Below are 26,213 nucleotides of genomic sequence, written 5' to 3'. Positions count from 1 at the left end.
ACCCTCTACGGTTCTGTTCCCGGACACAAGTGTGTATAATAAACAAAACTGAGCGCCAAAAAAATAACCTAATAAAGGAAGATAAACACCAGAAAACCATGGAAAACATAAGACATGGTGACCCCCTAGAGCAAAATTGTGACCCCCAACAATAATTTATGTCATACCACCTCTATCCCGACTTGTTTCCCCCCTTGTTTTCATAGCAGGATTCATCAGGGGATTAATTCTATGCCGACGCATTTCCACCCATTTCTTGATAGCAGGATTCATCAGGCGACAACAAAGACAAGGATCATCATAAAAAAAAAAAAAAAAAGATAATATGGCTTTGTTTACTAATAAGCAATCCATCATGAAAACCGAAATGCCATGGTCCAAAATATGGACCGCACACTTAGGTTCCCTTAAGATGTGAAGGGTGAGGACCGCAGGATACCGATGCCCCCTTCTGATGCAGGCCATGAGACACCAGGTGGTTTGCTTAACAAGCATTGAAGCCATGTTATCTCTTTTCTCTTTCAGATTATGATCTGTGCCTCTGTTGTCCCCTGATGAATCCTGCTGTCAATAAAAGGGAACGAAATGCGTCGGGACAGAATAAATGTTGGGGTTGATATGTTTTCTGTTATGCATCACGTCCTGGTGTCTATCTTCATTTATTATATGTTTTGTTGCCCCCAGTTTTGTGTTTTATTATTTATTTTTTTTTACACCTATTGAAACTCCATTAAATGTGGAACGAAAGCCGCACAATTTGGAGCAGCAGTTTTTGCGTCTGAATCTTGAGAATATCACCCTTGTGTAAACATAACCTTTAAGCTGGGGAAGTAATTTTATTGCTGCACCGTGGACTTGACCAATGGTGAGTATATAAATATATATCTCTATATATATATGTTTCCCAACAAGAATGCCTCCAATTGTTGCAAAACTACAACTCCCAGCATGCCCAGACAGCCAACGGCTGTCTGGGCATGCTGGGAGTTGTAGTTTTGCAACAGCTGGAGGCACCCTGGTTGGGAAACACTGATCTATACAAAGGAGTCACATCTATGTTTAAGGGGTATTCCAGCTTTTTATTTTTATTTCTTTAGCATTTGAGCCCCTGATGCAAAGTTATAATTCAATGTAATTTGTTTCTATTACCTCCGTAGTGGAAGTCTTTTTATTTTACTGTTGTCTCTGACCTTTCCCAGCATTCCATGCGGCTAAAGACGATATGTCATAAGTCACATGGTCTCCAGGGGGGCGTGGCTATGAGGGTGGAAGGGATTTACTGAAGTAATGCTATGCACTCATGCACTGCAGCACAGCCATGCCCCCTGGAGACCATGTGACTTATGACATATTGAGTGAATGGAATACTGTAGCTTCCTATTGGTCAGCCAGGAAATGGTGATAATCAGGCGCGTGTTGTACCGAATTACCAGACAACTCCACCACGGTTCATGAAGATTGTGATGGAGTCATCAGGTCCGGCACAGACACGGCTGCGGGACTCACCTGTTCCAGATGGACACAAGGCCGTACTCGTTCTGCTCGCCGCTGCCGCCCCCACCGCTCTTCTTGCCGTTGCTGCCGAGGACGGAAGGGCGAACCATCCTCAGGGGCTTCATGTGGTAGGTGCTGGCGTGGTCTGCGATGTAGTTGTACAGCTGGTGGGCGGCGATTATCTCGGTGGGCACGGACAGCAGGTCCTGGTAGACGTGGTTGCGCCCGTACTTGGGGATGTCAGGGTGCTGGGAGATGAAGAGCTGCAGGAAACTGGCGAGGTCATAGCCCTGTCTGAGGGACATGCTGGACCCCAGCAGATACTGGTGGACGACCCGCAGGTGGAAGTCGTAGCTGAAGGAATGGACGTGCATCAGGTCCCGCACCTTGTCACACTCCTGAGTGAAGAGCATGGAAAGCTGCAGAGAGACAACGTGTTATACAGCGTATCATGGAGACCTCTGTGACCACCGCATCACCTTCAGGAGGGGACCCAATATTCATGAGCATTCACCAGATGGAGCCAGATGCGCTCGTCAATCTACAAAACTTTGCTTTATTTACCTTGTGCTCATCTGGACCTACTTAAAGGAGTACTCCCCTGGAAAACATTTTATTTTATTTATTTATTTATTTTTTAATCAACTGGTGCTAGAATGTTATTCAGATTTGTAAATTAATTCTATTTAAAAATGTTCATTCTTCCAGTACTTATCAGCTGCTATATGCTCAACAGGAAGTTGTGTAGTTCTTTCCACTCTGACCACAGTGCACTCTGCTGACACCTCTGTCTGTGTCAGGAACTGTCAGGAGCAGCAGATGTTTGCTATGGGGATTTGCTCCTGCTCTGGACAGTTCCTTAAATTGACAGAGGTGTCAGCAGAGAGCACTGTGGTCAGACAGAAAGGAAATTCAAAAATAAAAGAATTTCCTGTGGAGCATACAGCAGCTGATAAGTAGTGGAAGGATTCATATTTTTTAATAAGTAATTTTCAAATCCAGTTGATTTAAAAAAAATAAAAAATGTTATCCAGTGGAGTACCCCTTTAAGTCTCGTTCACACTACTCCGAAATCGGTGCCTAATGTGTGTGTTATTCTGCATTTGAAGTTCAGCTATGGAACGTCCATATTGTGCACTGATCAGCAGAATCCCAGTGAGATCAAGATGACTCCGCAGGGAAATCCCTTAGTGTGAACGAGCCCTTATCACTCATATCCGAAGCTGCATTCAAAACCCTGTTACCTTCATGTTATCTCCGACAAGACTCTGCTGCCCCCTGTGGCTCTACAGAGCATAACATGCTGCAATGCATAGGAAAGGAGAGTTCATGTATATCAGGCTCCAGGGGGGTTCATCAGATTGAAAAAATATATATATAAATTACTAGTTTACCACACAAGGCCTGAGGACAGGGTAAGAGTCTGGTCTGTAGTCTGATTAATTTAAGGGTCTGGTTAATTTTAGGGTCTATTTTAAAGTTTAGGGTTTGGTCTGGATTGATTTTAGGGTTTGGTCTGGAGTCTGTATCGATTTTAGGGTTATTCCTGGGGTCTGTATTGATTTTAGAGTATGGTCTGGAGTCTGTATTGATTTTAGGGTTTGGTCTGGTGTCTGATTTTAGGGTTTGTTTTGGGGTCTGTATTGATTTTAGGGTCTGGTCTGGAGTCTGTATTGATTTTAGGGCTTTGTCTGGGGTCTGTATTGATTTTAGGGTCTGGTCTGGAGTCTGTATTGATTTTAGGGCTTTGTCTGGGGTCTGTATTGATTTTAGGGTCTGGTCTGGAGTCTGTATTGATTTTAGGGCTTTGTCTGGGGTCTGTATTGATTTTAGGGTCTGGTCTGGAGTCTGTATTGATTTTAGGGCTTTGTCTGGGGTCTGTATTGATTTTAGGGTCTGGTCTGGAGTCTGTATTGATTTTAGGGCTTTGTCTGGGGTCTGTATTGATTTTAGGGTTTGGTCTGGAGTCTGTATTGATTTTAGGGCTTTGTCTGGGGTCTGTATTGATTTTAGGGTTTTGCTTGGGGTCTCTATTGATTTTAGGGTTTGGTCTGGGGTCTGTATTGATTTTAGGGTCTACTCTGGGGTCTGTATTGATTTAAGGGTTTGGTCTGGGGTCTCTTGATTTTAGGGTTTGGTCTGGGGTCTGTATTGATTTTAGGGTTTGGTCTGGGGTCTGTATTGATTTTAGGGCTCAGTCTGGGTTCTATATTGATTTTAGGGTCTACTCTGGAGTCTGTATTGATTTTATGGTTTGGTCTGGGGGTCTGTATTGAATTAAGGGTTTGATCTTGGGTCGGTATTGATTTTAGGGTTTGCAGTCTTTCGATCCGGCTAGTTGACAGGTCTCCCCCTCTAAGACCACCAGGGGGGCACCATATGTAATACATCCGGCATTTTGCATCATGTGTTGGCTGTCGATTGCTGGACATATTTGAACACAACATAAGGCAGTGCTTCCCAAGCAGTGTGTTGCAAAACTACAACTCCCAGCATGCCAAAACAGGCTTTGGCTATCCAGGCATGCTGTGAGTTGTAGTTTTACAACACACTGCTTGGGAAACACTGCCCCTAAGGAAATGTAGCTTTCCCACAATGCACTACAATGCACTACAACACAGAGAAATGTCTGTTGGTGTACATGAGTTAAAGAAGCAGCTTTGGATGCGACTAGAACAGTGTTTCCCAACCAGTGTGCCTCCAGCTGTTACAAAACCAATTCCAAGCAGCCAAAGGCTGTCCAGGCATGCTGGGATTGGTAGTTTTGCAACAGCTGGAGGCACACTGGTTGAGAAACGAATAGAAAAAAACTGTTTATTTCTTCCATAAACAACGCCCCCCCTGTTCTCAGGTTGTGTGTGGTACTGCAGCTCAATTACACTGAAATGAACGGAGCCAAGTTGCAATACCACAAACAATCTGAAGACAGGGGTGGAGCCTTTTTTGGGGGGAATAAATTAGCTCTGATTTTCTAATATAGGATAAAGCTGCGTTCACACGAATCTCAGAGGCTTGGTAGCTCCGTCATATGGGAAAAGTGTATGTCTAAAATTCCGCCCTTCCGCTTTTGCAAAACTACAATTCCCAGCATGCCCGGACAGCCGTTGGCTGTCCGGGCATGCTGGGAATTGTAGTTCTGCAACAGCTGGAGGCACCCTGGTTGGACACCACCGCTATATCCAGGCACCGATGGCGTCTGTTCTGTGACTCCAGATGAATACAAGATAAATAAAGAGAAATTCCTTTAATCCACTTATCTGATAATCCAGAACGTCCTCCGAATTCAACCTGACACTGCGGGATGGAACACGACATCTTACAGAAGGGAAATCCGGAGATCTACGGACTTTTCTATAAGCTTTCCGATAATTCGCCACGCTGGGTCTTGTTCATTCCGGATTAAAGGAATTTTTCTGACGTTGCAAAGTTATGTAAATTCAGCTGCGGAACCATTAGGATGATGTGTAAGGGGAAGGGGAGACACAAGGGTCACATGACCATACCATATTTGGCTTCCGTTACCTCTAAATAACAGAATTTTGGTCGTTTTACCGACAGCGCCAATTTATGACATCACTGACATCAGGCGGCACCATCATGAATATTGGTTCACCTGTTCAGGGGGGGGGGGGGAGACACTTTATATTACCAAGCGACCACCGGAGCCTCTCATTTGTGCGGACCCCCTATTGCACCATCACCAAATTTACCACAGTGCTCCCCCTTGAGGTTGCGAGCGGCGCATCGTCGGGCCGTCACCGGAGGGGCCGCTGCCTGCGCTGCTTCTCCTCATCCAAGCGGCCAAGATGGCAAATTAATCGTGTCTTGCCATCTGTGCAATCTGCCCGACACCAACACCGAATCACTGCCTATAGCCCAGCAGGACGGAGGGAACAAATAACCCCCACACCCCCCTGACGTATTCCGAGGACCCCCGGGATCTTGTGCAGAAGCGCAGTGTCACACGAAGGGTTAATGTGACACAAAACACACAGGACAGGGCCGGGGAGGGAGCGTGACAGGCGGCAGACGACACATAACACTGCACAGCACCTAAGGGTGAGAGACGTGCGGGGGGAGGGGGGGGGGGGACGTACCGCGGACTCGGAGGCGCTCTCGGCCGTACTCCGGCAATGGGTTCGGATGGAGAGAGTGCCCTGATAAAGAGAGGACGGGAGACATGTACACAGAGGACCACGCTGCCGCTACACCCACAAGACACACGGACATCTGGAGCTTCTGCAGAAAACCACTTCGAGGGATTGTTCACCTAGTTGCACGTGACATCTAACTGCTCAAGATCTGCTGGCTGTCAGTGAACGGAAACATTCAGGCTGAAAAACCTGTCCTGATCCAAAACTTCTCAGAGCTGAGGGCTTGTTGTAATTGCATTTCGTCTAAAACAGTGTTCCCCAACCAGTGTGCCTCCAGCTGTTGCAAAACTACAATGACCCACATGCCCAGACAGCCTTTGGCCAGTGTTTCCCAACCAGGCTGTCTCCAGCTGTTGTAAAACTACAACTTCCGGAGTGCCCGAACAGCCTTTGGCCATGCTTTAACAACTAGCATACCTCCACCTGTTGAAAAACTACAACTCCCAGCATGCCCGGACAGCTTTTGGCCAGTGTTTCCAAACCAGGGTGCCTCCAGCTGTTGTAAAACTACAACTTCCGGAGTGCCCAAACAGCCTTTGGCCATGCTTTAACAACTAGCATGCCTCCACCTGTTGCAAAACTACAACTCCCTGCATGCCCAGACAGCCAAAGGCTGTCCGGGCATGCCGGGAGTTGTAGTTTTGCAACAGCTGGAGGCACAATGGTTAGGAAACAGTGGCCAAAAGCTGTCCAGGCATGCTGGGAGTTGTAGTTTTACAACAGCTGGAGGCACAATGGTTAGGAAACAGTGGCCAAAAGCTGTCCGGGCATGCTGGGAGTTGTAGTTTTACAACAGCTGGAGGCACAATGGTTAGGAAACAGTGGCCAAAAAGCTGTCCGGGCATGCTGGGAGTTGTAGTTTTACAACAGCTGGAGGCACAATGGTTAGGAAACACTGGCCAAAGGCTGTCCGGGAATGCCGGGAGTTGTAGTTTTGCAACAGCTGGAGGCACAATGGTTAGGAAACAGTGGCCAAAAGCTGTCCGAGCATGCTGGGAGTTGTAGTTTTACAACAGCTGGAGGCACAATGGTTAGGAAAAAGTGGCTAACGAATATCCGGGCATGCTGGGAGTTGTAGTTTTGCAACAGCTGGAGTCAACCTGATTAGGAAACACTGTTGCATAAATCTCTGTTACAATGTATCAGCCTAAAACTCAAGCAAAAAAATAAATAAAAAGATTATCTAAGGAGGACTCAGTTGATACATTTGTAGCAAACCACAAAGTTGTAGGTCAGGAGGATTTTCTCAGCCCCTGGATGTATCTATAAATGTTCCCATACACAGAGAACCCATCAGTAAAAGACTAGACGGAATAAACTGTAGCAAAATATCAGCTGTGAGAAGTATTAGGTCCGCATGGGATGTTTCCATTCACTGACAGCAGAAAGTTAAACAAAAAGTTTCTCATGTATACAAACAAGTGTACAGGATATAACTCAAGATCAGTACAGGATAAGTAATGTAATGTATGTACACAGTGACCTCACCAGCAGAATAGTGAGTACAGCTCTGGAGTATAATACAGGATATAACTCAGGATCAGTACAGGATAAGTAATGTAATGTATGTACACAGTGACCTCACCAGCAGAATAGTGAGTACAGCTCTGGGGTATAATACAGGATATAACAAAGGATCAGTACAGGATAAGTAATGTAATGTATATACACAGTGACCTCACCAGCAGAATAGTGAGTACAGCTCTGGGGTATAATACAGGATATAACTCAGGATCAGTACAGGATAAGTAATGTAATGTATATACACAGTGACCTCACCAGCAGAATAGTGAGTACAGCTCTGGAGTAAAATACAGGATATAACTCAGGATCAGTACAGGATAAGTAATGTAATGTATATACACAGTGACCTCACCAGCAGAATAGTGAGTACAGCTCTGGAGTATAATACAGGATATAACTCAGGATCAGTACAGGATAAGTAATGTAATGTATGTACACAGTGACCTCACCAGCAGAATAGTGAGTACAGCTCTGGGGTATAATACAGGATATAACACAGGATCAGTACAGGATAAGTAATGTATGTACACAGTGACCTCACCAGCAGAATAGTGAGTACAGCTCTGGAGTATAATACAGGATATAACTCAGGATCAGTACAGGATAAGTAATGTAATGTATGTACACAGTGACCTCACCAGCAGAATAGTGAGTACAGCTCTGGAGTATAATACAGGATATAACACAGGATCAGTACAGGATAAGTAATGTATTGTATGTACACAGTGACCTCACCAGCAGAATAGTGAGTACAGCTCTGGAGTATAATACAGGATATAACTCAGGATCAGTACAGGATAAGTAATGTAATGTATGTACACAGTGACCTCACCAGCAGAATAGTGAATACAGCTCTGGGGTATAATACAGGATATAACTCAGGATCAGTACAGGATAAGTAATGTAATGTATGTACACAGTGATCTCACCAGCAGAATAGTGAGTACAGCTCTGGGGTATAATACAGGATATAACTCAGGGTCAGTACAGGATAAGTAATGTAATGTATATACAGTGACCCCACCAGCAGAATAGTGAGTGCAGCTCTGGGGTATAATACAGGATCAGTAATATTATGATTAGATCTGAACATTGTATTTCTCCTCTTTCTCTCCTGGTTCTTGTTACTTATATAAACCCTTCGCCTCCTTCTATACAGTAATAATCTGCGGGACCAATTACCGGTAATCACAACATCTGTGCAGACGAGCAGCAGCGCCTTAGATCAGCAGTGACGGGAGCGCTGAGAGGCCATATACGCCTACAGAAATATAAATCTGCGCCACATTACCTTGTTACCAGCCATGTAAACACTCTCAATGGAGAAGAGCGCTCAGCCACCTGCATCCACCGTCACTAACACAACAACCACAATTCATGGGGTCCCCTCCTCCAGATGGATATAAAGTCACATGGAAGAGATGTCACTAATGGTAGAAATGACCCGAGTCACATCAGATAACTATGACGTCACTGAGAATACAGCCTATCCATCACTAGAGATCAGCAGTGACATCACTGAGAATACAGCCTATCCATCACTAGAGATCAGCGGTGACATAACTGAGAATACAGCCTATCCATCACTAGAGATCAGTGGTGACATGACTGAGAATACAGCCTATCCATCACTAGAGATCAGCGGTGACATCACTGAGAATACAGCCTATCCATCACTAGAGATCAGCAGGGACATCACTGAGAATACAGCCTATCCATCACTAGAGATCAGCAGTGACATCACTGAGAATACAGCCTATCCATCACTAGAGATCAGCGGTGACATAACTGAGAATACAGCCTATCCATCACTAGAGATCAGCGGTGACATCACTGAGAATACAGCCTATCCATCACTAGAGATCAGCAGGGACATCACTGAGAATACAGCCTATCCATCACTAGAGATCAGCGGTGATATCACTGAGAATACAGCCTATCCATTCACTAGAGATCAGTGGTGACATCACTGAGAATACAGCCTATCCATCACTAGAGATCAGCGGTGACATCACTGAGAATACAGCCTATCCATCACTAGAGATCAGCTGTGACATCACTGAGAATACAGACTATCCATCACTAGAGATCAGCGGTGACATCACTGAGAATACAGCCTATCCATCACTAGAGATCAGCAGTGACATCACTGAGAATACAGCCTATCCATCATTAGAGATCAGCAGGGACATCACTGAGAATACAGCCTATCCATCACTGGAGATCAGCGGTGACATCACTGAGAATACAGCCTATCCATCACTAGAGATCAGCGGTGACATCACTGAGAATACAGCCTATCCATCACTAGAGATCAGCGGTGACATCACTGAGAATACAGCCTATCCATCACTAGAGATCAGCGGTGACATCACTGAGAATACAGCCTATCCATCACTAGAGATCAGTGGTGACATCACTGAGAATACAGCCTATCCATCACTAGAGATCAGCGGTGACATCACTGAGAATACAGCCTATCCATCACTGGAGATCAGCGGTGACATCACTGAGATTACAGCCTATACATCACTAGAGATCAGCGGTGACGTCACTGAGAATACAGCCTATCCATCACTAGAGATCAGCGGTGACATCACTGAGAATACAGCCTATCCATCACTAGAGATCAGCGGTGACATAACTGAGAATACAGCCTATCCATCACTAGAGATCAGCGGTGACATCACTGAGAATACAGCCTATCCATCACTAGAGATCAGCGGTGACATAACTGAGAATACAGCCTATCCATCACTAGAGATCAGCGGTGACGTCACTGAGAATACAGCCTATCCATCACTAGAGATCAGCGGTGACGTCACTGAGAATACAGCCTATCCATCACTAGAGATCAGCAGTGACGTCACTGAGAATACAGCCTATCCATCACTAGAGATCAGCGGTGACATCACTGAGAATACAGCCTATCCATCACTAGAGATAAGTGGTGACATCACTGAGAATACAGCCTATCCATCACTAGAGATCAGCGGTGACATCACTGAGAATACAGCCTATCCATCACTAGAGATCAGCGGTGACGTCACTGAGAATACAGCCTATCCATCACTAGAGATCAGCGGTGACATCACTGAGAATACAGCCTATCCATCACTAGAGATCAGCGGTGACATCACTGAGAATACAGCCTATCCATCACTAGAGATCAGCAGTGACATCACTGAGAATACAGCCTATCCATCACTAGAGATCAGCGGTGACGTCACTGAGAATACAGCCTATCCATCACTAGAGATCAACGGTAACATCACTGAGAGTACAGCCTATCCATTCACTAGAGATCAGCGGTGACATCACTGAGAATACAGCCTATCCATTCACTAGAGATCAGCGGTGACATCACTGAGAATACAGCCTATCCATCACTAGAGATCAGCGGTGACATCACTGAGAATACAGCCTATCCATCACTAGACATCAGCGGTGACATCACTGAGAATACAGACTATCCATCACTAGAGATCAGCGGTGACATCACTGAGAATACAGCCTATCCATCACTAGAGATCAGCGATGACATCACTGAGAATACAGCCTATCCATCACTAGAGATCAGCGGTGACATCACTGAGAATACAGCCTATCCATCACTAGAGATCAGAGGTGATATCACTGAGAATACAGCCTATCCATCACTAGAGATCAGCGGTGACATCACTGAGAATACAGCCTATCCATCACTAGAGATCAGTGGTGACATCACTGAGAATACAGCCTATCCATCACTAGAGATCAGCGGTGACATCACTGAGAATACAGCCTATCCATCACTAGAGATCAGCGGTGACATCACTGAGAATACAGCCTATCCATCACTAGAGATCAGCGGTGACGTCACTGAGAATACAGCCTATCCATCACTAGAGATCAGCAGTGATATCACTGAGAATACAGCCTATCCATCACTAGAGATCAGCGGTGACATCACTGAGAATACAGCCTATCCATCACTAGAGATCAGCGGTGACATCACTGAGAATACAGCCTATCCATTCACTAGAGATCAGCGGTGACATCACTGAGAATACAGCCTCTCCATCACTAGAGATCAGCGGTGACATCACTAAGAATACAGCCTATCCATCACTAGAGATCAGCGGTGACATCACTGAGAATACAGCCTATCCATCACTAGAGATCAGCGGTGACATCACTGAGAATACAGCCTATCCATCACTAGAGATCAGCGGTGACGTCACTGAGAATACAGCCTATCCATCACTAGAGATCAGTGGTGACATCACTGAGAATACAGCCTATCCATCACTAGAGATCAGCGGTGACATCACTGAGAATACAGCCTAAACATTCACTAGAGATCAGCGGTGACATCACTGAGAATACAGCCTATCCATCACTAGAGATCAGCGGTGACATCACTGAGAATACAGCCTATCCATAGAGATCAGCGGTGACATCACTGAGAATACAGCCTATCCATTCACCAGAGATCAGCGGTGACATCACTGAGAATACAGCCTAGCCATTCACTAGAGATCAGCGGTGACATCACTGAGAATACAGCCTATCCATCACTAGAGATCAGCGGTGACGTCACTGAGAATACAGCCTATCCATCACTAGAGATCAGCAGTGATATCACTGAGAATACAGCCTATCCATCACTAGAGATCAGCGGTGACATCACTGAGAATACAGCCTCTCCATCACTAGAGATCAGCGGTGACATCACTGAGAATACAGCCTATCCATCACTAGAGATCAGCGGTGACATCACTGAGAATACAGCCTATCCATTTACTAGAGATCCGCGGTGACATCACTGAGAATACAGCCTATCCATCACTAGAGATCAGTGGTGACATCACTGAGAATACAGCCTATCCATCACTAGAGATCAGCGGAGACATCACTGAGAATACAGCCTATCCATCACTAGAGATCAGCGGTGACATCACTGAGAATACATCCTATCCACAGAGATCAGCGGTGACATCACTGAGAATACAGCCTATCCATCACTAGAGATCAGCGGTGACATCACTGAGAATACAGCCTATCCATCACTAGAGATCAGCGGTGACATCACTGAGAATACAGTCTATCCATCACTAGAGATCAGCGGTGACATCACTGAGAATACAGCCTATCCATACACTAGAGATCAGCGGTGACATCACTGAGAATACAGCCTATCCATCACTAGAGATCAGCGGTGACATCACTGAGAATACAGCCTATCCATCACTAGAGATCAGCGGTGACATCACTGAGAATACAGCCTATCCATCACTAGAGATCAGCGGTGACATCACTGAGAATACAGCCTATCCATCACTAGAGATCAGCGGTGACATCACTGAGAATACAGCCTATCCATCACTAGAGATCAGCGGTGACATCACTGAGAATACAGCCTATCCATCACTAGAGATCAGCGATGACATCACTGAGAATACAGTCTATCCATCACTAGAGATCAGCGGTGACATCACTGACTATACAGCCTATTCATCACTAGAGATCAGCAGTGACATCACTGAGAATACAGCCTAAACATTCACTAGAGATCAGCGGTGACATCACTGAGAATACAGCCTATCCATCACTAGAGATCAGCGGTGACATCACTGAGAATACAGCCTATCCATAGAGATCAGCGGTGACATCACTGAGAATACAGCCTATCCATTCACCAGAGATCAGCGGTGACATCACTGAGAATACAGCCTATCCATCACTAGAGATCAGCGGTGACATCACTGAGAATACAGCCTATCCATCACTAGAGATCAGCGGTGACATCACTGAGAATACAGCCTATCCATCACTAGAGATCAGCAGTGACATCACTGAGAATACAGCCTATCCATTCACTAGAGATCAGCGGTGACATCACTGAGAATACAGCCTAGCCATTCACTAGAGATCAGCGGTGACATCACTGAGAATACAGCCTATCCATCACTAGAGATCAGCGGTGACATCACTGAGAATACAGCCTATCCATCACTAGAGATCAGCGGTGACATCACTGAGAATACATCCTATCCATCACTAGAGATCAGTGGTGACATCACTGACAATACAGCCTATCCATCACTAGAGATCAGCGGTGACATCACTGAGAATACAGCCTATCCATCACTAGAGATCAGCGGTGACATCACTGAGAATACAGCCTATACATTCACTAGAGATCAGCGGTGACATCACTGAGAATACAGCCTATCCATACACTAGAGATCAGCGGTGACATCACTGAGAATACAGCCTATCCATCACTAGAGATCAGCGGTGACATCACTGAGAATACAGCCTATCCATCACTAGAGATCAGCGGTGACATCACTGAGAATACAGCCTATCCATCACTAGAGATCAGCGGTGACATCACTGAGAATACAGCCTATCCATCACTAGAGATCAGCGGTGACATCACTGAGAATACAGCCTATCCATCACTAGAGATCAGCGGTGACATCACTGAGAATACAGCCTATCCATCACTAGAGATCAGCAGTGACATCACTGAGAATACAGCCTATCCATCACTAGAGATCAGCGGTGACATCACTGAGAATACAGCCTATCCATAGAGATCAGCGGTGACATCACTGAGAATACAGCCTATCCATCACTAGAGATCAGCAGTGACATCACTGAGAATACAGCCTATCCATTCACTAGAGATCAGCGGTGACATCACTGAGAATACAGCCTATACATTCACTAGAGATCAGCGGTGACATCACTGAGAATACAGCCTATCCATCACTAGAGATCAGCGGTGACATCACTGAGAATACAGCCTATCCATTCACTAGAGATCAGCGGTGACATCACTGAGAATACAGCCTATCCATCACTAGAGATCAGCGGTGACATCACTGAGAATACAGCCTATACATTCACTAGAGATCAGCGGTAACATCACTGAGAATACAGCCTATCCATCACTAGAGATCAGCGATGACATCACTGAGAATACAGCCTATCCATTCACTAGAGATCAGCGGTGACATCACTGACAATACAGCCTATCCATCACTAGAGATCAGCGGTGACATCACTGACAATACAGCCTATCCATCACTAGAGATCAGCGGTGACATCACTGAGAATACAGCCTATCCATCACTAGAGATCAGCGGTGACATCACTGACAATACAGCCTATCCATCACTAGAGATCAGCGGTGACATCACTGACAATACAGCCTATCCATCACTAGAGATCAGTGGTGACATCACAGCCTATCCATAGAGATCAGCGGTGACATCACTGAGAATACAGCCTATCCATCACTAGAGATCAGCGGTGACATCACTGAGAATACAGCCTATCCATCACTAGAGATCAGCGGTGACATCACTGAGAATACAGCCTATCCATAGAGATCAGCGGTGACATCACTGAGAATACAGCCTATCCATTCACTAGAGATCAGCGGTGACATCACTGAGAATACAGCCTATCCATCACTAGAGATCAGCGGTGACATCCCTGAGAATACAGCCTATCCATCACTAGAGATCAGCGGTGACATCACTGAGAATACAGCCTATCCATCACTAGTGATCAGCGGTGACATCCCTGAGAATACAGCCTATCCATCACTAGAGATCAGCGGTGACATCACTGAGAATACAGCCTATCCATCACTAGAGATCAGCGGTGACATCACTGAGAATACAGCCTATCCATCACTAGAGATCAGCGGTGACGTCACTGGGAATACAGCCTATCCATCACTAGAGATCAGCGGTGACGTCACTGGGAATACAGCCTATCCATCACTAGAGATCAGCGGTGACATCACTGAGAATACAGCCTATCCATCACTAGAGATCAGCGGTGACATCACTGAGAATACAGCCTATCCATCACTAGAGATCAGCGGTGACATCACTGAGAATACAGCCTATACATTCACTAGAGATCAGCGGTGACATCACTGAGAATACAGCCTATCCATCACTAGTGATCAGCGGTGACATCCCTGAGAATACAGCCTATCCATCACTAGAGATCAGCGGTGACATCACTGAGAATACAGCCTATCCATCACTAGAGATCAGCGGTGACATCACTGAGAATACAGCCTATCCATCACTAGAGATCAGCGGTGACGTCACTGGGAATACAGCCTATCCATCACTAGAGATCAGCGGTGACGTCACTGGGAATACAGCCTATCCATCACTAGAGATCAGCGGTGACATCACTGAGAATACAGCCTATCCATCACTAGAGATCAGCGGTGACATCACTGAGAATACAGCCTATCCATCACTAGAGATCAGCGGTGACATCACTGAGTGTATAGGAGATATGGGCAGCAGACATTTGCGCAGTACCTGGGAGTTGACAGATTGGCCCATCGGTATACGGGAACATTCCAGAGCGTATTGCTTCACACAGAAGTAACATCCCTGCGGGGCAGAAGAAATAATCAGAACAACGTGACGAGCACTACTGCACCCAGCATACCCAATCACTCTCTTCTTTACGACCTGAAAGGAGAGTTCCATCAGCACGATTCCTCCAGGCAGCGCCCTCTGCAGGTGGTACGTGGTCACTGCGGAGCTTGTACTCTGCTGGATACAGATACATTAATGACGTTAAGACTCCACCATAATGAATGCACCTTTGCAGTATAACCCTCCACTGCAGTCCTGCACTTTTCTATGGAATAAATCAGTGTTTCCCCAACAGTACGCCTCCAGCTGTTGCAAAACTAAACTCCCAGCATGCCCGGACAGCCAACGGCTGTCCGGGCATGCTGGGAGTTGTAGTTTTGTAACAGCTGGAGGCACACTGGTTGGGAAACACTGGCTTAAGGCTGTCTGGGCATGCTGGGAGTTGTAGATTTGCAACAGCTGGAGGCACACTGGTAAGGAAACACTGGCCTAAGATTGTCTGGGCATGCTGGGAGTTGTAGATTTGCAACAGCTGGAGCCACACTGGTAAGGAAACACTGGCTTAAGGCTGTCTGGGCATGCTGGGAGTTGTAGATTTGCAACAGCTGGAGGCACACTGGTTGTGAAACACTGACCTAAGATTGTCTGGACATGCTGGGAGTTGTAGATTTGCAACAGCTGGAGCCACACTGGTAAGCAAACACTGGCCTAAGGTTGTCTGGGCATGCTGGGAGTTGTAGTTTTGCAACAGCTGCAGGCACACTGTTAAGGAAACACTGGCCATACTGGGAGCTGAAGAAACTCTGGTGGGGAAACACTGGCCTAGGGCTGTCTGGGCATGCTGAGAATTGTAGTTTTTCAACAGTTGGAGGCACACTGCTTGGGAAACACTGGCCTAAGGCTGCCCGGGCATGCTGGGAGTTGTAGTTTTGGATAGTTCTGCATATCGCAGTGCTCGCCCTTTTCTTTCTCGTTTTTCACTTTAGCAGACTGAACCTCAATGCAGTTTGATATCTGCCCCTTGGAGGGTCCCTACCTGCCCTCCTTCCCCTGTATAATAAGATTGGGGGGACAGGACTTACCTTAGGACTGCCCTCATTCTTGGGTTTGGATGTTCTGTTCTCTGGAGCCAGAGAGGCCACCGCTCTAATACGCGCCGTACTGCAAATATAAAAATATGGAAAATGGGACCGGAATCTTACATGACGGGGCTCAGCTCTGCATAGGGCTGCAGTAATAATGGATATCCCTGACTGCAGGGAATATACATGATCACTAGGGGGCACCAATGTAACTGAAAAATGCAGCGACTCAGCAGTCACATGATGGGCACTCACCTGCGAGCGGGGGAGGCAGGGCGCAGCTGCACAAGTATAAATCCGGTACTTTGTAAGTACTGAATGTATTGCTGCATGAAGGCGGTGCACAGTTCCAGCAGCCAGGGTTCTTCTTTAGCTTTGTTGGGGGGCATGTCCGCAGAATCACAGCTGTGACTACGATCTCTGCCGGACGTACCGGAGTCATTCGATCGGTGTCTTTTCTAGAAAATAATTATAAAAAAAATATGACATGTTATCTGTAGGTTTAGGAAATTATTGGTGGTGCACCAAAATGAAAATTGTGGGCTGAAATAGAAAATTGGCCATGGCCGAAACCCGAGAAGGACTTGCCCCGCCTCCGTGAAGAAAAAAATGTACTGCTAATTTAGTGTCAGCAGCAGAGCCATAGGCTGTGTTAGGGCATGCTGGGAGTTGTAGTTAGTCACTGACTACAACTCCAGCCTATAGCTCTGCAGCTGATCCAAACCAAAAGTACAACTCCCAGCATGTTCTACTATATAGTAGTATAGTACAGTACAGTACAGTATAATGCAACATGCTGGGAGTTATAGTTTTGGCTCAGCTGCAGAGCCATAGGCTGTGTACGGGAATGCTGGGAGTATGTAAAATGTTTGGGGACACCTGTTGTACATACATCCCAGATAACATAGGACCCAACGGTAAGGTAATCATAGCCATAAAAGAGTTAGAAAGCCTTTCATTGGAACTTAAAAGAATTTCTGGAATGTCAGACCCCTGGGACCACCTGGGGCTAAAGATGTTGATTCAAATAGGAATAACAATTCTAACAATTCTTATCATCCTTGCATTTATCATCTGTTGTGTGCTGCCATGTGTGAAGAAGATGTGTGAAGAAGATGTGTGAAAAAGCCATGGACAATGCTACTCCTATGATGTCGAACCTCGACTATGAAGAATACCATGATGGACCATATACCCCATTACAGAAATTCCCGAATACAGAATCATTGTATATGTAAGGGACAGCAGCTGAAAACCTATGTACAAGGTCTGTGGCAAGGGGGGGGGGGGGGTCATGGAATAGCCAGGACTCATCTAACGTACAGCAAGAAGAAAAAGAGTTGGAGAAGTACATAGGACAGATAAGATAGGCTAGATGTTAGGGAAAGAATGTAAAAATAGCCATTTTAAGGGGGGGATATTGTAATGGATTTAATACACATATAATCATATACATATATATTTTAATAGACATAAAATGTCATATTTTACTTCTGCTTAGTTCTTTTGCTATAATTAGTTGACCTGACAAATCATCTTCACCCACCAGTGTAGCCTGCACTATCAAGATTGAACTGTTTGCAGAGAGGTAAGGGTCATGTCAAACTGACATTTTGGATATTTTAGGAGAAGAATATAAAGTTAATAATCGCTTAGCGCTTAGAAGAAAAACAAGTCAAACTTGCGCATGACAAAACTACGTACACGTAGACTAACACGCACGCGTCACTAGTAATTAATCGATAATGTGGGTGGTAATTTATGTTAATTCTGAAGTCTTTATAACCCCCTGTGTAATGTTGTAATAAAGGAAGGATTTCTGTACTACGTGTTATTCACTTCAATGTATTCATCAAATAATAATTGATTTGGAAGGGAACAGATATCCACTAGGTCCTGAAGGAGAGATCTACTTCACAGTTAGTTACTATTGCTCTGCAGTTGTCCCAAACGGAAACTACAACTCCCAGCATGTTGGACTATAACTTAAGTGAGGTCACAGAAAGAGCAAGCATGACAGTACCAAAGCATCGTTTAGCTCTGATGAGCCGCCGGCTGGAGTTTAAGTGGTCTCAGGGGCCTTGGGTGCCAGTCCCTGGGCAGACGATGTAAGAGCCTCTGAGCAGCAGCATAATGACGGGCAATGCTGAAAACTCCTGACCCGGGCATGTGTACCTGAAATGCGTCACTTTTTCTCACCTCTACTGTATTGTGTCCTACACTTTTCTATAGAATAAAGCAGTGTTCCCAACCAGTGTGCCTCTGGCTGTTGCAAAACTATAACTCCCAGCATGCCCCGGACAGCCAACGGCTGTCCAGGCATGCTGGGAGTTTTAGTTTTGCAACAGCCAGAGGCACACTGGTTGGGAAACACTAGGCTAATGCTGTGTGGGAATGCTGGAAGTTTTAGTTTTGCAACAGCTGGAAGCACACTGGTTGGGAAACATAGGCTTTAGGCTGTTCGGGTATGTTGGGAGTTGTAGTTTTGCAACAGCTGGAGGCACACTGGTTGGGAAACACTAGGCTAATGCTGTGTGGGAATGCTGGAAGTTGTAGTTTTGGAACAGCTGTAGGCACACTGTTTGGGAAAAACATTGGCTTTAGGCTGTTCGGGTATGCTGGAGTTGTTGTTTTGCAACAGCTGGAGGCACACTGGTTGGGAAACATTGGGCTAATGCTGTGTGGGAATGCTGGAAGTTGTAGTTTTGCAACAGCTGGAGGCACACTGGGTGGGAAACTTTGGCTTTAGGCTGTTCGGGTATGCTGGGAGTTGTAGTTTTGCAACAGCTGGAGGCACACTGGCTGGGAAACACTAGGCTAATGCTGTGTGGGAATGCTGGAAGTTGCAGTTTTGCAACAGCTGGAGGCACACTGGTTGGGAAACATAGGCTTTAGGCTGTTCGGGTATGTTGGGAGTTGTAGTTTTGCAACAGCTGGAGGCACACTGGTTGGGAAACATTGGCTTTAGGCAGTCTGGACATGCTGGGAGTTGTAGTTTTGCAACAGCTGGAGGCACACTGGTTGCAGGCCACGCCCTATTTTAAGCCACGCCCCCAATATTTTGGGCCCGAGGCCGAAAACACAATTTTTGTTCCATATGTTTCGGTGGCTGAAATATCGGTGCATCCCTAGAAATGATCCTATCTACAAGACGTGCAGCCTGTTAGAGTCTACAGCACTAAGGCTGTGTTCACACGTTGCAGCTTCATTGCTTTACTGTTGCGCTGCGGAAATAATCACAGTCAAACCGCTGCAGTACCGTGAATAAGACTACAACGTGTGAACACAGCCTAAAAGTATTGGCAAGAAAACTGGCACACCCACCTTTCCTTCACTCCTGCCCTGGTCATTCTGGACCTGCGCCTGAAACGACGGATCAAACAGCAGCGGGGTGGCGCAGTAATGGACCAGCCGGGCGGATTGCTTCAGAGTGTCCAGGTCTGCAGCCTGCAGGAGCAAAAAAGACAATACTTAGGACAGTGTTTCCTTACCAGGGTGCCTCCAGCTGTTGCAAAACTACAATTCCCAGCATGCCCGGACAGCCTTTGGCTGTCCGGGCATGCTGGGAGTTGTAGTTTTGCAACAGCTGGCGGAATCCTGGTTGGGAAACACTGACTTAGGCCCATTTCACACTACAGGTATCATCCTGATTTTTTACTGCCATTATTTTACAATAATGGATGGAAAAAAAAAGGATGCAATAACTGATGATAACTGATGACATCATCCTTTATTTTTAATGGTTTTTTTCTTAAAAAAACCTGATGTTGTTCGTCCGTTATTACCAGATACATCCTGTTTTTTTAATCAGGTTTTTAACCCTTTTATTTTGGTAAAGCTGTACTGAGCATGCTCAGCAAAAAAAAAAAAAAAAAAAAACCGATGTTAAAAAATAAACGGACAATAACGGATGATAAGGGATGTTTTTTTTTTTTTTTTTAATATCCGTTTCCCATAGACTTCAATGTAAAATTTTAACGGCCATTTTTTCACTTTCATTATTTTTGCCGGTCCAAAAATTAGGGCATGCACCATCTTTTGTGCCGGCAAAAATAACGGAAATTAGTAAAAAAAACGGACATACCTGATGCAAAAGGATGGTCGAAAAATCCCATTGACATGAATGGGGATTTTTTGACGGCCGTTTTCAGTACTTTTTGCCCGGAGTAATAACGGAGGTTTTTTTTACAGGACGATACCTGTGGTGTGAAAGGGGCCTTAGGAGATGATAACAACTGCAAATAGTAGAGATGGTAGGTGTCCCAACATAGGTGCGGTGGTTGCATGGAAGGACGGGGCAGCAAGTAGAATAATAGGTTGCTAGCTCTTTAAGGGTTATCAAGGATTATAAAACAAAAAAAATATTTTTTAATTACAAAAACAGTGCCACCCCGTCCTCAGGTTGTGTGCGGTATTGCATCTCAATTACTTAAAAGAGAATGGAAGAAATTAACTCTGTCTTTCTATTCCTGGATAACGACCTTTAATTACAGAAACAGCTCCCCTCTTGTTCTCAGGTTGTGTGCGGTATTGCAGCTCAGATCCATTGATGTGAATGGAAGCCAATCTGTAATGCCACACACAACATGAGGTCAGGGGCAATGTTGTTTTCGAAGAAATTAACTCTGTCTATTCTCGGATAAAAACCTTTACTTACACAAACAGCTCCACTCCTGTCCTCAGGTTGTGTCCGGTATTGCAGCTTAGTTCCATTGATGTGAATGGAGCCAAGTTGGTGTCCAACAAGCAGCCATCCTGCTGTTGCTAAACTACAATTCTCAGCATGCCCGGACAGCCTACGGCTGTCCGGGCATGCTGGGAATTGTAGTTTTGCAACAGTTGGAGGCACCCTGGTTGGGAAACACTGCTTTAATCCAAAGATTAAAGATAGGTGATAACTTATAGATAGCAGGGGATCCGTCCGCTGGGGCCCCCCCGCGATCTCCTGTACGGGGCCCGGCAGCCCGCGGGAAGGGGGCGTGTTGACCATCGCACGAAGCAGCGGCTGACACGCCCCCTCAATACAACTCTATGGCAGAGCCGAAGCGCTGCCTTCGGCAATCTCAGGCTCTGCCATAGCGATGTATTGAGGGGGCGTGCGGTGGTCGACACCCGCTATCTGGCCAGCGAGCCGGGGCACCGTACAGGAGATCGCGTAGGGGGCCCCAGCGGTCGGAACCCCCGCGATCTGAAACTTATCCCCTATCCTTAGGATAGGGGATACGTTTTTCCGCGCTGGACTACCCCTTTAAGGACACAATAAATAATAATGACGCGTTTCAGGTACGCATGGAATGTATGCCTAAAACGCGTCACTTATTAGTCTCCGCTGTATAGTGTCCTGCACTTTTTTATGAAAAAGTTGACAGAGGCTTCAGGGGGGGCGATAAGCGTCACTCACACTGATCGGCATGTTAGACTGCGCTGATCTCTGCTGCCAGGTGACAAACAGGTTTTCGATCTTAAGTTGTTTCTCCACCTCTGCAAACAAAATAAAGATAATTAAAATGTAAAAAACTTAAATAAAGGTGATAAAAGCTTAAATGCACACATAATAAACTACAGGACAATTCCGCCCCAATTAAAGAGGTCCTCCGAGATTATATAAATGAGTTCTTCAATGCGATGTCTACAATGTAGCAGACCCTCAGTTGTGGGAAATAGAATTTTTTTTTTCATACTTTTTATTTAATAAAATTTTTTAGTACGTATACAAACGCAAAATAAATACAATCCCCTGCACTATGGGAGTATAATGGGCTCAAACACACGTTAACAATCATAACGACAAATAAAAGTATTATGTAAATATAATAAGTATTATTGTTATGTATAGACCAATTGTACTTTATCTAGCTAAAACCTAATATAATAAAAATATATTATTATTATTATAATATCTATTATTTCTTTATTATTTATTTATTATAATTATTATAACATTTATTATATTTATTTATTTTTATATTAATAATATTAATGGGTTTATCCAGGAAAAAACTTTATTTTATATATCAACTGGCTCCAGAAAGTTAAACAGATTTGTAAATTACCGTATTTCTATTAAAAAAAAAAAAAAATCTTAATCCTTCCAGTACTTATGAGCTGCTGAAGTGGAGTTGTTCTTTTCTGTCTAAGTGCTCTCTGATGACACCTGTCTCAGAAACTGCCCAGTTTAGAAGCAAATCCCCATAGAAAACCTCTTCTACTCTGTGCAGTTCCCGAGACAAGCAGAGATGTCAGCAGAGAGCACTGTTGCCAGACAGAAAACAACAACTCAACTTGATAATTATTGAAAGGATTAAGATTTTTTAATAGAAGTAATTTACAAATCTGTTTAGTTTTCTGGATCCAGTTGATATATATATATAAGTTTTTTCCTGGAATACCCCTTTAACCCCTTAAGGACTCAGACAATTTAATTTTTACGTTTTTATTTTTTCCTCCTCGCCTTCTAAAAATCATAACTCTTTTATATTTTCATCCACAGACTAGTATGAGGGCTTGTTTTTTGCGCGACCAGTTGTCCTTTGTAATGACATCACTCATTATATCATAAAATGTATGGCGCAACCAAAAAACACTATTTTTGTGGGGAAATTAAAACGAAAAACGCAATTTTGCTAATTTTGGAAGGTTTTGTTTTCACGCCGTACAATTTCTGGTAAAAATGACATGTGTTCTTTATTCTGAGGGTCAATACGATTAAAATGATACCCATTATTATATACTTTTATATTATTGTTGCGCTTAAAAAAAATCACAAACTTTTTAACCAAATTAGTACGTTTATAATCCCTTTATTTTGATGACCTATAACTTTTTTTATTTTTCCGTATAAGCGGCGGTATGGGGGATCATTTTTTGCGCCATGATCTGTACTTTTTTTTGATACCACATTTGCATAAAAAAAACTTTTAATACATTTTTTATAATTTTTTTTTAATAAAATGTATTAAAAAAGTAGGAATTTTGGACTTTTTTAATTTTTTTTCGTTCACGCCGTTCACCGTACGGGATCATTAACATTTTATTTTAATAGTTCGGACATTTACGCACGCGGCGATACCAAATATGTCTATAAAAAATGTTTTTTACGCTTTTTGGGGGTAAAATAGGAAAAAACGGACGTTTTACTTTTTTATTGGGGGAGGGGATTTTTCACTTTTTTTTTACTTTTACTTTTACATTTTTTTACATTTTTTTTTACACTTGAATAGTCCCCATAGGGGACTATTCATAGCAATACCATGATTGCTAATACTGATCTGTTCTATGTATAGGACATTGAACAGATCAGTATTATCGGTCATCTTCTGCTCTGGTCTGCTCGATCACAGACCAGAGCAGGAGACGCCGGGAGCCGGACGGAGGAAGGTGAGGGGACCTCCGTGCGGCGTTATGAATGATCGGATCCCCGCAGAAGCGCTGCGGGCGATCCGATCGTTCATTTAAATCGCAAACTGCCGCAGATGCCGGGATCTGTATTGATCCCGGCACCTGAGGGGTTAATGGCGGACGCCCGCAGCCGGGATCAGCCGCGCATGACACGGGCATCGCTCCGATGCCCGCGGTTATGCTTAGGACGTAAATGTACGTCCTGGTGCGTTAAGTACCACCTCACCAGGACGTACATTTACGTCCTGCGTCCTTAAGGGGTTAAGACTGTTTTTAGCCTCTGGAATATTTCCAGATGACGTTTTATTTCTGTATGGTCTCTGTAGGCTCGGACGCCATGGTGATTTCCGGAACACAAACTTACTGGAGTCCCCTTAGGGGGAAAAAGTTTTGCAACCGTTTCAAGGATTCCAACATTTTCCCCATGTAAGGCCGGTTTCACACTACAGAACCCGCGGGCGGAAAACATTGCCGTCCCGATAAGACGGCAATGTCTGCGGCGCGGATTCTGCCAGAACATTGAGCAAGATCAATATTCTGGCAGAATTTTTAGATCAGACATAAATTCCACAGTGTTAATAGGTTAACGGAAAACCCATTCCCCCGCATTTTACACTCAGGCAGCGGAACGTGCAGTGTAGTGTGAACCTGGCGTAATGGTGTAACCAGTGAGGTCATGTGACCATCATAGTAAGAAATGTGTGATTTTAACGTAAACCAGTGTTTCCCAACCAGGGTGCCTCCAGCTGTTGTAACACTACAACTCCCAGCATGCCTGGACAGCCTTTGGCTGTCCAGGCATGCTGGGAGTTGTAGTTTTGCAACAGCTGGAGGCACCCTGGTTGGGAAACACTGCCGTAAGCAAAAGTTGCCATGGAGCCCTAGCCCAACTCTGTTTATTTAAAGTGGTATTTCAGCCCCTAAAATGTATCCCCTATCCACAGGAAAGGGTATAATAGCCATATCGTGGGGGGGGGGGGGGGGGGGCTCACATATGGGACCCCCCCCTCTATTCTCGAAGACGTAGCAGTGGATCGGCATTTGCTCCATTCATTATGGGAGTGCTGGAGATACACGAGTAAAGAGCTCAGGTATCTCTGGTGCTCCCATAGAAAATGAATAGGGCGCAGACTGACCTACTGCTACAATCAGCGGAGAGAGTCGGTGCCCTGTTCTAGTGATCGTGGGGGGTCCAGAGATCGAACACCCCAACCACCACTGACTTCTTATGCCTATCCTGTGGATAGCATGCCCCTTTAAAGGGGTACTCCGGTGGAAAACCTTTTTTTTTTCTTCAAATGAACTGGTGCTAGAAAGTTAAACAGATTTGTAAATGACTTCTATTAAAAAAATCTTCATCCTTTCAGTACTTATTAGCAGCTGTATTCTACAGAGGAAGTTCTTTACTTTTTGAATTTCTTTTCAGTCTGACCACACTGCTCTCTGCTGACACCTCTGTCCCTGTCAGGAACTGTCCAGAGCAGCATAGGTTTGCTATCGGGATTTTCTCCCGCTCTGGACAGTTCCTGATACGGGCAGCAGGTGTCAGCAGAGAGCACTGTGGAGAAATTCAAAAAATAAAGATTTTCCTCTGTAGCATACAGCTGCTAAAAAGTACTGAAAGGATTAAGATTTTTTTAATAGAAGTCATTTACAAATCTGTTTAACTTTCAGGCACCAGTTCATTAAAAAAAAAAAAAAGTTTTCCACCGGAGTACCCCTTTAATAAGTCTTCTCTGTTCCCCTCTCTCGTCTCACCTCTCCTTTCTGTAGTTTTAATTTCCAGAAACTGCGCTCCATGTCGGGAGACGGTGTCCACCTCCGGGGACAGGTGCATGGGTTTTACAGGTATGACGTCCCTGAGAACCTCATCAAAAGGCACAATGTCTGGGGGATAGTGCAAGGACGGGAGGCTGCGGGCGGAGGTCCCCAGACGCGTATTCTCCTTGTGCGGGGGCGGGGTGGGGCTCTTGATAAGAGAGTCAACTTCTAAGGTGGAATTAAGCAGGTTGGGATCCTGGGAAGAGAAAAAAAAAGAGAAAAACCATGACCAGGTCTATAGGAGATACAAGGAGAACTGTGCACGGCACAAAAGCGAAATGACCAACACAATGATGGAATCCCGTATACAGTCTACAGGACACGTGGCCCTC

General features: G+C 44.9%; 1 protein-coding gene across 11 annotated transcripts in view; it reads right to left on the bottom strand.

The window, feature by feature from the left end:
• SZT2 (SZT2 subunit of KICSTOR complex) overlaps positions 1 to 26,213 on the bottom strand; it is a 167,548-nt gene that overhangs the window by 10,318 nt on the left and 131,017 nt on the right. For 5 of the 11 annotated variants that reach the window (XR_008846705.1, XM_056533036.1, XM_056533042.1 and 2 more), the window contains 9 exons: positions 25,819 to 26,077; positions 22,064 to 22,143; positions 19,987 to 20,109; positions 16,918 to 17,120; positions 16,663 to 16,741; positions 15,674 to 15,757; positions 15,518 to 15,592; positions 5,592 to 5,651; positions 1,507 to 1,913 (listed from right to left, as the gene is read on the bottom strand). Coding sequence is in view for 10 of the 11 variants with exons in the window: in XM_056533036.1 (XP_056389011.1) it covers positions 1,507 to 1,913; positions 5,592 to 5,651; positions 15,518 to 15,592; positions 15,674 to 15,757; positions 16,663 to 16,741; positions 16,918 to 17,120; positions 19,987 to 20,109; positions 22,064 to 22,143; positions 25,819 to 26,077 (1,370 nt within the window). In the remaining variant the exon portion in view is untranslated. Of the gene's footprint in view, positions 1 to 1,506; positions 4,936 to 5,591; positions 5,652 to 15,517; positions 15,593 to 15,673; positions 15,758 to 16,662; positions 16,742 to 16,917; positions 17,121 to 19,986; positions 20,110 to 22,063; positions 22,144 to 25,818; positions 26,078 to 26,213 lie in introns of those variants that run through there. The other 6 variants (XM_056533040.1, XM_056533043.1, XM_056533046.1 and 3 more) reach the window with 4 other exon arrangements.

This window comes from Hyla sarda, chromosome 7 (genome assembly GCF_029499605.1).
Source record: "Hyla sarda isolate aHylSar1 chromosome 7, aHylSar1.hap1, whole genome shotgun sequence".
NCBI classification, from domain to species: Eukaryota; Metazoa; Chordata; class Amphibia; order Anura; family Hylidae; genus Hyla; species Hyla sarda.
The sequence above is the reverse complement of the archived record's forward strand: the minus strand, read 5'-3'. Positions and strand labels throughout refer to the sequence as shown.